This window comes from Pteropus vampyrus, unplaced genomic scaffold (assembly GCF_000151845.1).
Source record: "Pteropus vampyrus isolate Shadow unplaced genomic scaffold, Pvam_2.0 Scaffold498, whole genome shotgun sequence".
Lineage (NCBI taxonomy): Eukaryota > Metazoa > Chordata > Mammalia > Chiroptera > Pteropodidae > Pteropus > Pteropus vampyrus.
Window position 1 is genome coordinate 805107 of NW_011889279.1, and position 12631 is coordinate 817737.

The 12631-nt window shown below is 35.4% G+C and overlaps 1 protein-coding gene across 1 annotated transcript in view; it reads right to left on the minus strand.

Moving 5' to 3' along the window:
* Positions 1 to 12631, minus strand: part of CUNH5orf42 (chromosome unknown C5orf42 homolog) — a 100826-nt gene that overhangs the window by 17942 nt on the left and 70253 nt on the right. The window contains exons 41-43 of the mRNA XM_023524826.1: positions 10840 to 11111; positions 7129 to 7216; positions 1498 to 1674 (exon numbers count right to left, since the gene is read on the minus strand). Of these exons, the coding sequence (XP_023380594.1) occupies positions 1498 to 1674; positions 7129 to 7216; positions 10840 to 11111 (537 nt within the window). The remainder of the gene's footprint in view (positions 1 to 1497; positions 1675 to 7128; positions 7217 to 10839; positions 11112 to 12631) is intronic.

A 12631-nucleotide genomic window follows, 5' to 3' on the forward strand; every position in this document is an offset into this window, starting at 1 on the left:
CTAAATCTTAACTATATAATTAGATAAAAGGCTCTTACATCTGTTTTTCAAGCCTAAATCTCTCATCAAACTCCACTTTCTTGTCAAAAACTGGGTTCTAAATATGTCCACTTTTATACCCCAGTGTCACCTTAAACTGTTACATTTAGTCTTAAGGGACTCCAGGGTCTGACATCATATCCTTGGCTCCTACAGTCTGATAACACTGCACAGCCATTCATCTTCTCCTTCTCCTCTCTTATCCACTCAGTCAGCACCATCAGCTCCCTATTCAGAATGTCTCCGTATATTGTTTCCCTTCCCACAACACTGACCAAGTCCTCATTGTTTCAGAGGTCAGATGAATTTGACAGCTCACTATCTGATCCATGCCTCCATTCTAGTTTTCCTCAACACATTTTACTTCTCTGCTCAGAATTCTCCAATGATACCCAGGTATAAAATGGAGTTTAAACCTCTCAGATACAATTACACCCTCTATAACTTCTTTAACCTCATTTGTCAATTCTTCCCCATAAGAGGAGAGAGGAAAGCCACCACTGACCAAGAACCTACAGGAATGAAGCAGATTCTCTGCTAGATGTTTCATATACAATACTCAATCTTCACAACAACTCTGAAATGGAAATGGTTATTCCCATATGATGATAACTAAAATGCAAATGGAATTAAGAGGAAAAGGAACTAAGGGGAAAAAGAACTAAGAGGAAAAAATCTCAAGATTTAATAAGAGCTTTTATTTAAATGATGGCAATGCCATTTAAAAATAGCATTCTTTACTGCTTATATTACTTTAATAATGGTAATAAAACATTATAAACAGTAAAATCATCATTATTGACCATTGATATCTAGGGAAAAAAGATTTCAAAACCTCTGTCAATGGTTCAACTGTTGTATTTAGTATGCTCTATTATTCATATGCCAAAATGTATTCATTAGGGCTGCAGAGTCCATTTTTAATTGCCAGCTCTAAATGAACTGGAATGAAAAGTGGCACTAAAGTTTTCTAAGTCTTAACACCCTCGACTGTGAAAGGGGGATATTAATGGCATCGCCCTCACAGTCAGGCTTGCACCAGGGTCAGTGCACATAAGGCAGCAATGTCTGGCACATTGCAGAAGCTCAATAAATTATAGCCATTATTTGTTTTCAAGTTAAAACTCAAGGTTCTCATAATTGGCAGAATTTGAATTTCTCAATTTTTGCAAAAATCAAATAGTAATTCCAGTTATATATTTAACATTGATACGTTATACAGGTATGATACTTGCTGGCAGTATATGAAGGTGACACGACAACATAGTTCTTCACATGAATGGTGCAATTTTTAAGTTCCCTTTGTCTGAAATTTATAAATATTGCAAAATGGCTTCACAAATCTGTCACAACTATATTCCCAGTAAACACTACTCAGTACCGAGTATACTGTCACAATATATCTCTCAGTATATTGGAAAATATAAGAATGTAAACAAAAACAGTGACGAACAATACCAGGAAAAGTCGTATTCTGGTCACTGGAAAGGCTGACAGCTGAATCGGCCGAAGGAAACACACAGGTTTTCTGACTAGAAAGAGTTTCTGTCACTGAAAATTCAGCTTCTACAGTCTGTTCTTTGTCACTTTGATCTTCCTTATTCATTTGAGTCAGGAAATGGACTGATCCAGAATCTATGTTACAATTAAAAAAGTAGAGGAAAAAAATCACATGGAAAAGATATAAAACTTAGCTAACACTTCCACATGGCAACAAATACATTAGAAGTTTGCGAAGTATTATTCTGATAGCTCTCTACTATATAATGAAAAAATTTAATATGGTATTTACAATTTACGCTCTCCCATAGTAAAAAACTATTAAAGTTATTATCAACTTCAGAAAACATGTCAGATTAAGTTAAAGTGGACAGTCCTCTTCCCCTTTATAAAAACACAGAAGAAATGCTAAATTTAAAATAAAAACAAACAAAGCCCTGTAAATAAAGAAATCCCCTGGTGCTAGGAAAGAAAAAGGAATTCAAAGCTGGGCAATTAATGGGCGATGATGCTGGGATAGTACACAGAAGAACAGGAGATGTGGCTTCTGCAGACTGCACTGAGGGGAACTGAGCTACCCTTCATGTGGCCTAGAGTGTTGAAGGATAGCTTTGTCCTTAAAATGGGGATAAGAAAAACGCTGTCCTGAAGAAGAAGCAAAGAAGTTTTCTATCTGTCTGGATGGAAGAAAAATAAAAGTCAACTCTGAGAAATCAAAACCCATCTTGCCACAAGCAGGTGTGGGATCTGAATTTATGCTATGTAGCACAGCAACTCCAAACCAAGAAATGTAAATAGAAACTTCTCCTAAAATTTTCTACTTCGGGGACAGCAAGAAGCAAATGTAAAACCACTCCAAAGACAAACATACACAACTCAGAAGAACCCCCCTTAAGATAAAAAATTACAAACACAAAAAAATAAACAACCATGAAATTAAGTATGCAGATCCAACAGTTGAGAAGATGCACACGTGAAAGGGCATAAAATATTACTAAAATCATTAAATAGACAAAAGGCAGCATAGAAAACACAATAAAGAAACAGAAGAGCATATCCAAAGAACAGATATATTTGAAAAAACAAACAACTTCTAGTCACCAAAATTAAAATCCTAAAACAAAGATGACACAGGAAAAGAAGGAATTAGTAGACTAAAAAATGGATCTGAGGAAATCACCCAAAGCACATAAAAAGATAGAAATTAAGAAGTGGTTACGAGACATAACTGGTTGAGAAGATCCCAATACCTCTAACAGGTGTTTTAGAAAACAGAAAAGAATGAGGAGGAAGCAATATTCCAAAATTCTTAATGTTAAACCAGAAAATTAATGAATCATTCCTACCCCCATAAAAAAAGGAATACCTAGAAACCTGCATCAAAAATGTAAAATAAGCCAAAATTAAAACTTTAAAAGAAATCAGAGATAAAAGAACAGCAACTGGATAGCACATAGCTAGTATAAACTCAGCAATTACAAATGTCAGCAGATAATGGAATATCTTTAAAATGCTAAGGGAAAATAAGCACCAACCTAGAATTTTGTACTCTGCTATAAGCCAACACTCCTAAATTGTAGTAAAATTAAAGCTATTTTCAAAGACTGAAAGAATTTACTACTCACAGATGCTACTTAAAAGAATAAAGGAAGGAAGAAGGAAACAATCCTTAAAGAATGGATGCAAGCAGCAATTGTGGGCAATGATAAGAGGGACAGAAAATGCCAAAGGGTATTTCAGGCAATAAGGGTAAAATTTATTTCATGAAACTTGGGTTTTGGTTTTATATATTGTTTACATTTTTACATTATTTACATTACAATTTTTTAAAAAAGCAATTGAGAGCAAAGAAAATGGCAAACATGCTGATAAATTCAAATAACTATTGAATAAATAGAAGGTTTAAGAACAGGAAGAATACATAGGAGGTTTAAGAACAAGGTAGAACTAAAATATTAGAAAACAATATCGGAGAAGATGGGAGAGCACATCAATGTCACATTAACAAATAACAGCGAAACAAACTCATAGATACAGAGGATAAACTGACGGTTGCCAGGTGGGAGGAGGGTTGGGGGGCTGGATGAAAAAGGTGAAGAGATTAAGATGTACAAATTGGCAAATAGTCAATGTACAAAATAGTCATGGGAACGTAACAAGATAGGGAATGTATTCAATAACATTGTCATAAATATGTATGGTGTCGGGGGGGTACTAGACTTCTCTGGGTGTTACTTTGGAAGTTATATAAATGTCTAACCGCAATGTTGTACAACTGAAATTAACATAATATTAAATGTCAACTGTAATGAAAAAAGTTTTTTTTAATTTAAAAGAAGCTCTAAAGTCATTCTATTGTTCGGGAGGTAAATATATTTACCTTAAATTTTAACTCAACTATAAAAATTGAAAATTTAAGAATAATCACTAAGAGGTTAAAAATAGAATGTATAATTTCTGAATCAATAGAGGGGAAGAGAGAAAATGTAGAAAACTCAATCAAATAGAAAGAACAAAAAGAAAAAAGCATAGTAAACAGTAAGCACAAAATAAGATTATAGAAATAAGCACAAATACATTAGTGATCACAATGAATGGAAACTGATTATACTTGATTAAAACACAAACTGTCTATTTAAAAAAATGAAATTTGTTATATGCTGGACACAACTACAACATAACCACTCAGCTTGAAACAAAAGGGATGTCTTACCAAAGGGGAGGGGGAAGGGAGGAGGAAGGAGGGGTAAAAGAGGTCAAGTATGTGGTGACAGAAAGAAATCTAACTTTGGGAGGTGAACGAATATATATATGCCTTACTGTTAAAATGTACAGCTGAAACTTATTGGATTTCATTAACCATAAAAAATTAAAAAATAATAAATAAGTAAATAAGAGATATCTTACTGATGGGAAATACAGGGGACAGAGGAGCATGTTAAGTAACATCAGAGAGACTCAACTGGCAAAATCCAGTCTCTGAGAAACATTTCAGAACAAACATCCATGTTTCTTCAACAAATAAATTGCAAGGGGCAAAAAAGGTGAGATAGCGAAAGAACCCAGAAGTTAAAGGAGACTTATAACCCATCAAGCAATTGCCATGAATAGATCTTACTTGGATTCCAACTAGAAAAAAAAACCTACTTTTTAAAGTGAGACAACTGGCAATATTTGAACACTGATATATGACAATATCAAGATTTTTAAGGGGAGTGAAAAGGGGAAGGGATTAAGAAGTACAAACTGGTAGTTACAAAATAGTCATGGGGACATATAGAAAAGGAATATTGTCAATAATATTGTAATAACTATTACGGTGTCAGATGGGTATTAGTTTTATATGTGTGATCACTTCGTAAGTTGTATAAATGTCTAATCACTATGTTGTACACCTGACACTAATATTGCATGCCATATGTAATTAAAAAATAAAAATTAAAAACAAAAATTTTTAAATAAAGAGCAACAATGTTATTATGTCTGTTTTTAAAAAGAGGCCTTATCCTTTAAATATCTATATAAAATATGTATGGATAAAATAATGTACTGTCTGGAATTTGCTTCAAAATAATCCAGGAAAGGTGGGAAGTGTGGGTGGGTATATGCATAAATCAAGACTGGCCATGAGTTGATAACTATTAAAGTTGGTTGTTGGATACATGAAGGTTAATTATACTATGCTGTCTTCTATTGCAATATATTTGACATTTTCCATAAGTTTTTAAAAAATAAAATGTATCAAAAAATATACCAGGTAAAACAAAGTAGAAATGGAAATATTAGACAAAACTGACTTTGAGTCTAAAAGCATTATTGGGGATAGAGTGTCATTATTTAATGATAAAAGGGACAAAATTCAACAAAAAAATATCATGAACTATATTCATTTTATAACATAGCCTCAACTATATAAAGCAACACTTAACAAAATTACAAGGAAAAATAAACAATTCCATAATCACTGGCAATTTTTATGCACTTATTGAGAAATGAATAGCTCAAGCAGACCAAAAAAAAAAAAAAAAAAACCAAAACAGTTTAATCAGACAGATCCAGTTGTTGGAGTTGATGAAGCAAAAAAAAAAAAAAAAAAAAAATCAAAGAATACCGAAAATCTAGACAATATAATTTAGAAGTGTATGCGTGTGCTCACACACACCCACGTGTGCCTATACTATACAGGTGACCCCTAACTAATGAGGTTATGGGCACTGACTCCCATGCAGTCAAAAATCTACATATAACTTTTAACTCCCCCAAAATTTAGCTGTCCCTTGGTATTGCAGGGGATTGGTTCCAGGACCTCCCATAGATACCAAAATCCGTAGATGCTCAAGTCCTCCCTAAAATAGAGTAGATCAATACATAAAGTTCACCCTCTGCAACTGTAAACTTCCAACCATGGATCAAAAGTACAGGAATTTATTGAAAAAAATCTGCATATATGTGAACTCACAGTTCACACCTGTGTCGTTAAGGGTCAAATATATATCTATACATCTATATCTATAGATGTAGGTATATCCTACATACACCAACAGAAAGTGCTTATTCTTTTCAAATAAACACAGGACATTTACAAAAACGGACTACATACACTAGGCCACAAAGGATATATTAACAAATACCTAAGAATTGATGTTATTGTATACTCATCTAATCAGAATACAATGAAAATGGAAATTAACAAAAAATATAACCTAAACCCCATAATATTTGGAAGCTAAAAAAAAAGCCCTTTTATAAGCAAGGAAGAACTCTTAATACAAATTACAAACCATTTATATGTGAACAGTGCCAAAAGATAGTATATATCAACACTTTGTCTAGGTCCTTGCAGGAATATGTTCAGCCTCAAATGTGTATATTAGAAAAAGAATGAAGTTAGGAAAAATCCAACCAGTCTCCAAAAGCAGAAAAAATAATAAAGCTAAAAATAGTAATTTATGAAAAGAAAATCAAGACAATAGGGAATCAACACCAAAGCCTGGTTTTTTTGAACACATTAACTGCTGACAAGACTGAATGAGAGAGAGAATGCAGATATAAACAACTACAGATACAGTAGAAATTTTAAAAAATAACTACCCTAATTTCATCCTTTCAAAAAAAAATACAAAAACTTAAAACTTCAACACTGCCCGCCCATTTAACCAGAACCTCAAATTCCAGCACAGCTGATGACCCCAGACAAATATTAGCACAAAGCTCTGTGTATTCCCCAGCTGTGTGTGGCTGGTGGCGTGGAGTCACAAAAACTAATATGCAGCCCACACTGCTCCACTCTGGTATAAAAGCCAGAAGAGGCAACGCCATGGGTTTCACAGAAAAAAAAAGGCCTGAGGTGAGACATAGGCTTCTCAGGAAAAAATGGCCTGAGGTGGGAGCCAATCACATTATCACAAAAATAATCCCAGTCTAAAAATTGAGGGTGGGGGAGGGGGATACTGATGGCTTCAACTCACATATAACAACTATCTGTATTTCTGGCATTCCCAAAAGGCAATGCTTATTCTTTTAAAGCAAGGCTTCAGATCTACCCCTCCCCCACCCCCCACCCCCCCCCCCTCGCAATGCCCCACAGACCTTCTTTGGGAATGCTAATGGTTTTTGAAGCCAATGTTTTTTCAGATTCAGGGCCAGGAGACAATTCAATGTGATCCACAGGTTCAAACTGTAGAAAAACACACAGGAAAATAACAAATTTTGTAGTCTGATAATTTCAAAATATTATAAACAGTTTTATGTAGGTTTTAAACATTTGCATTAATGCAACAAAAGAAATAGGATTAAATCCAATGAGTTAAATGGTGGGGATCAATGAAGAGGAGGATATTTTACTTATTTGTAGCTAAACTGATTTAAACTTTTAAGAGGCTCAGGAATATATCATATAATTTTAGAATGGGGAGCAATATTAACTACCATCTATACAAAACCTTTTATTTTAAAGAGAGAACAAGGCCCAGAGAAATTCAGTGACTTTGTTAGTGGCATCTGAACCCAGCACTTCAAGGCTCCTAGTTAGTGCATGTCCAGCATACCCCGCTGCCTCCTCCAGGCATACAGCTGTTTTTTTAAGTAAAACGGGCAAGTCAATATCTTTGTATTTATGTGTGCATTATAATAGGAAGAGAACACCGTAAACCAATATGCCAAACCTTCGTTTCAATTAATATTTCCTTCGAAGTAGTCACCTTGGGAGACTAAATACTTAGTATCGTTGCATAACAGTAGTTCTACCTCATTTTTTCAGTGTAGTTCCACATATATTTAATCTTAACTTTTTAATATGTGTTAAATGTTTGGATTAAAGAAATTAAATACTAGAAAAAAGAAATTAAATACTTATGGAGTTTGATCAACCATTTTTAGAACTCTTCCTTGAAAATGTCTTTGAAGTCTGTGCTACAATTAATAACTTCTGGTGATAAGTGTTTATTATATAAATGTGATTTTATTAGTCAGAATCTACAAATGAGAGAGCAAAGATAGTCATTAAAAAAACATTTATCAAACACCTGCCGTGTACCAAGCAAAAGACAGTCTCTACCCTCCAATATTAAAAGGCCAGGGCCAAAAGGGGAGCTGTATCAGAATTTTCAGGAACTTCAAAATCCATGTGTATGACGCTCCGCCACCTCCCATTCAGTAGAGCTAGTCTGTATATTTGGAAAAGGCATCCCAAGTGATCAGGACATGCACAGCTGTCCTTCTATCTAATGGACCCAGAACTACAGAAATTCCTTCTTGAAACTTCTCCTTTGGCTTGCTTTCTCCTGAGACTCTTATGACCTTAGATTATTCCTTCTCAGGCTTTGCTGCTGAATCCTCATCATTAAAAGTCAGTGCACCCAGAATTCTGTACTTGATCCTCCTTTTTTCCTCACTCAATGTGCTCTCTGGGTGAGTGTCCCTAGTATTGTAATTTGAACTTCCTCCTGACTGATGACTCCAAAATCTGTACCATTAACCCAGATCTAGCTCCTGGGCTCTGGAAGCATATGTCCAACTGCCTACTAATCTCAGAGCATCTCAAATTTAACATAACCTGGACAGAAAGCACTGTGCTTTCCTCTTCCCAAAACACACACACTTCCTCTTCCCTAGTTTAGAAAATGACACCATTCATCCAGGCTGAAAGTGTGGACACTGTTGTGAATCTCTATATTCTTCTCACCTTCCCACAGCCAGTTAACCTGAGTTCAGCTACATCCTTCCCTCCATCTCCAATGCTAAAGTTCAGGTTATTATTAAGTCTTGGCTTGGTAGTCAGTGGATTGCAAATACCAATCAGTAGACCTCATATAGAGCTAGCTACATAAGAATCATTTATGAAGCTGTTAATAATACATATTCCTGGTCTCCACCCCAGACCTACTTAAAATCAGAAGCTCACGGGTATGGGGCCCGTAAGTTTGCCTTTCTGACAGGTTTCTAAGATGATTCTAATGAGCAGCCAGTTCAGAACCACTGTGGTCCAATTGACCTTCCTGCTCTCCACCATACCCTCTGTACTCTACCCTTTGCACTGCTGACAGGGTATCTGATCATAACATTTCATTGCTTAAAATTCTTCAGTTATTCCTCACTTTCTGCTTATAGGATAAAATCCTAAACTCTTGGCCGGTTCCCAAACAATACTTTCCATCCTTTCTTATCAGCTCCTACCTGCTTCTTAAAGCTCAGTCCCAACAACTTCTACCTCCAGCTAATATTGATTCACTGTCCCAAACACTCTATGCCGTTTGACACCTTCCTCTTTTTGCTCACAATGTTTCATCAGCTCTTCCTTATCTACTGATGAATATCAATTCACTACCAGCTTAAGAGTCACCTCTACAAAGCCTTCTCTAAAGGCACAGTTTCATTTACCTGTCTAGTCACAACAGGCCACGTGTGCCTGTGTGTCCTCGCCATATCCTGCTCACTTGTGTTTACTGGTTTATGTATATTTCTATCTTCTTTTATTAGATTCTAAGCTCCTTGAGAGTAAGGATGATACCTTATTTATCTTTCTATTCCCAGAACTTAGCACAGGGCCTAGCATGTAGTAGAAGCTCAATAAATGTTTGTTGAAGAAATAAGAGATTCATGGACTCTGGTGAGAGTGACCGAGTCAGCACAAAGACTAGATTTAAATGTAAGTAACACATCTGGCTTTCGATATGCTTAATATACAAGAAGACAGGCATAAGGAGTTCCAAGGACAACTGTGACACTCTACATTCATTTGGAAATGACAGATCCAAATCAAGATTAAAACAACAACAACAACAAAATAAGTAAATATCATAGTATTATTTAATAGTAAGTAGTTCTACTGCATATTTTTTCAGTGTAGTTCCACATATGTTTAATCTTAACTTTTTAATATGTGTGAGACGTTTGGATTAAAGAAACACTATAAACCTAATAAATATATCTTTAAAATGTCAACATGCTAACAACCTGGAATATTTGTTAGTTACAAATATGAAATTTTTGTCAATAATGAAATTCTTATCATGCAGATCAATTTGTATTTCCCAATTTATAAGGCTTTAACACATTCAAAATATTTTTACTATTTTTTCTTTAATCTTTATTTTATATAAATTTTACTTCCTTAAAAAAAAAAAAAAAAAGGACAGGGTATTTGTGCAAAATAATTAATTAATGCTGAGATTTCCTTTTATTTGTCTAACTACCAAGATTCTAATAGAGATAAACATTAACCTCTTTATTATGAATACTTTTTAAACATACAGAAAACTTCTAAGGACTACTAAGCCATTGCATAAAATACTTTGAAAAAACTGAGAATTCCAAGTATAAGGACAACGATATTTGTAAAGTTATAAATAACTTGCTGAAGAAAATGATACTTGATTAGGAGCAGGGTTTGTTTAAAAACCACGTTCTGGTTTTGTAATTCATGTATTTCTTTTCATGGTATGAATCATGGGTTTACTCCTTAAAAGCTTAAGGCAGTGATTCTCAACTGGGGGCAGTTTTGCCCCCCCGGGGGACACTTGACAATGTCTGCAGACATTTTTTGATTATTACAGCTAGAGAGAATGCTATTGACAGCTAGCGGGTAAAGACTAGGGGTGCTACCAAATGTCCTACAATACACAGGGCAGCCTCCCGCAACAAAGAATTACCAGGCCCCAGTGTCAGTAATGCTGAGGTTGAGAAACTCTAGCATAAAGAAACCAAATTTCTCATTATTTTGAAAAATCAAGTGTCCAAAATTATATAACACTATAAACCTAATAACTCAGCACCAAACAAACTAAAATAAAGACAGTCTACCTTATCATAATGTCGGTCTAGCATTCCACGTCTGGGGAAATCCTGCTCTATGTTTTCAGCAATGTTCTGTATTGCTAGCAGCTGTTCATCAATTTCCTGAAGCTTAGAGGTGAGATGCTCTAGGTGGCAAGCTGCAGAGCTCGGCGCAGCAGGACGAGCGGCGAAGACATCCTGCAGTGGTTCCTGCAGAAGGTCAGCTGGCAGCCGATAATCTTCTGCAGCATCTGACTTTGAGCTCTGTTCTTTGAATCGAAATTCTGGCTTTGGCATATCTAAATATCAATAAAGGTAATATCAAAATTGACTGTAATTAAAAGAGAGGTAGATGCTGACGATTTATTTTTTGAAGATCTTATTTTAAGTCAACATAACATTCCCTTTCAAATCAGTTTTAATTTAATATACTTAGAAATACCATTTTGGCTTCTTGACTTGAGATTTGTCTGTTGAGATAAGAATGCATATCTCTTACTATGACCACAAACCTCCATATACAAGGCAGCTTGAATATTACTTTTATCCTCTGCTACAAAAATACACTCCATCAAAAGCAACTTTAATATCTTAATGATTTTTTTAAAATTTTACTTGAAAACTAACAGGATACCTAAGTAGCCACAAGCATTTGGCTAGATGTAACCCTTATGACAACCTTGTTAAGGTTGAGTCCCACAGAGATACAAGTGAGGATGAGATAATATTAATTATCTTGCAAAAAGTCTCCAAGGTATTATTAAGTGACAGAAGTGGGATTGAAACCCCGGTCTGTTCTATTTGAATCTAAATACCATGCTCTTTTCACTTCCCCAGGCTGAAAGCTAGGTATATGCTACCTTCACACATCCTCCCTCCACTACCCACATACCTAGCAGAATTCTGTCATCATGTGACAGAAGAGAGGGCAATGGTTTCAAAATCTGAAATACTGGCACTTACCTGTCTATGCAGCAGTAACATACATGCCCTGCCACTCATCCCTTCCTTGTTCCTCACTTCTCCTGAGTGCCCGCCGTTTATACACAATGAATGGGCAGTGCAGGACAACCACAAAGCTGGGTCCACTCCTCCTAATAACTGTGGAACCCAGAAGACTTCCTGTTGCAGAAAGTCCGATTGCATATTAATCCAAACGCTCGCAGGATGTCATAACTAGATTTTGAAGAAATATTCTTCGAAAGCTTGCAAATATTTTACAATAATGCGACCTGATTTATGACTATAAAATGAAATATTTTGCTAATGATATGCTGTTGACTACCATGCCTATGTATTTTCTATGTGCGATTCTAGAATTTCTCACCTTTTTAAATGAGAATTCCTTTTTAACACCAACACATTCATGAAATCCAACAGAGTATTTATTTTTAGCCTCATTACTTGAGAAAAGACACATGCACAAATAGATCTGTAATCTCCCTGCAAAATATCCATGGGTCTCTACTTTGGAAATCCATCCCATTTACCTACCTGCCCTCACTCTCCATAGCAAGGGAAAAGCCTTTTTCTTGTTTCTTTTGCAATTACCAAGTGTTAGTGCTTATTTCTAATATAACAGTAATTCAGGGAAGGGGAAGAGTCGTGCTATACATCTAGGGCATTCACCTTTGTCCTGCCGTATTTCTGATGATGTGGGTGAGGTGATACCAGGTTCCTTCGCTTTTGTAATGCCTGCTCTCCAGCTTCTTCTATCCAGAGAGGATGGAGAAACTTTTGCAGGTTTAATAAATAAGTCCACAGCAGAACTGTCAGATTCTAACAAGAATATGAAAGGCATACAAAGATTGATTCTAAA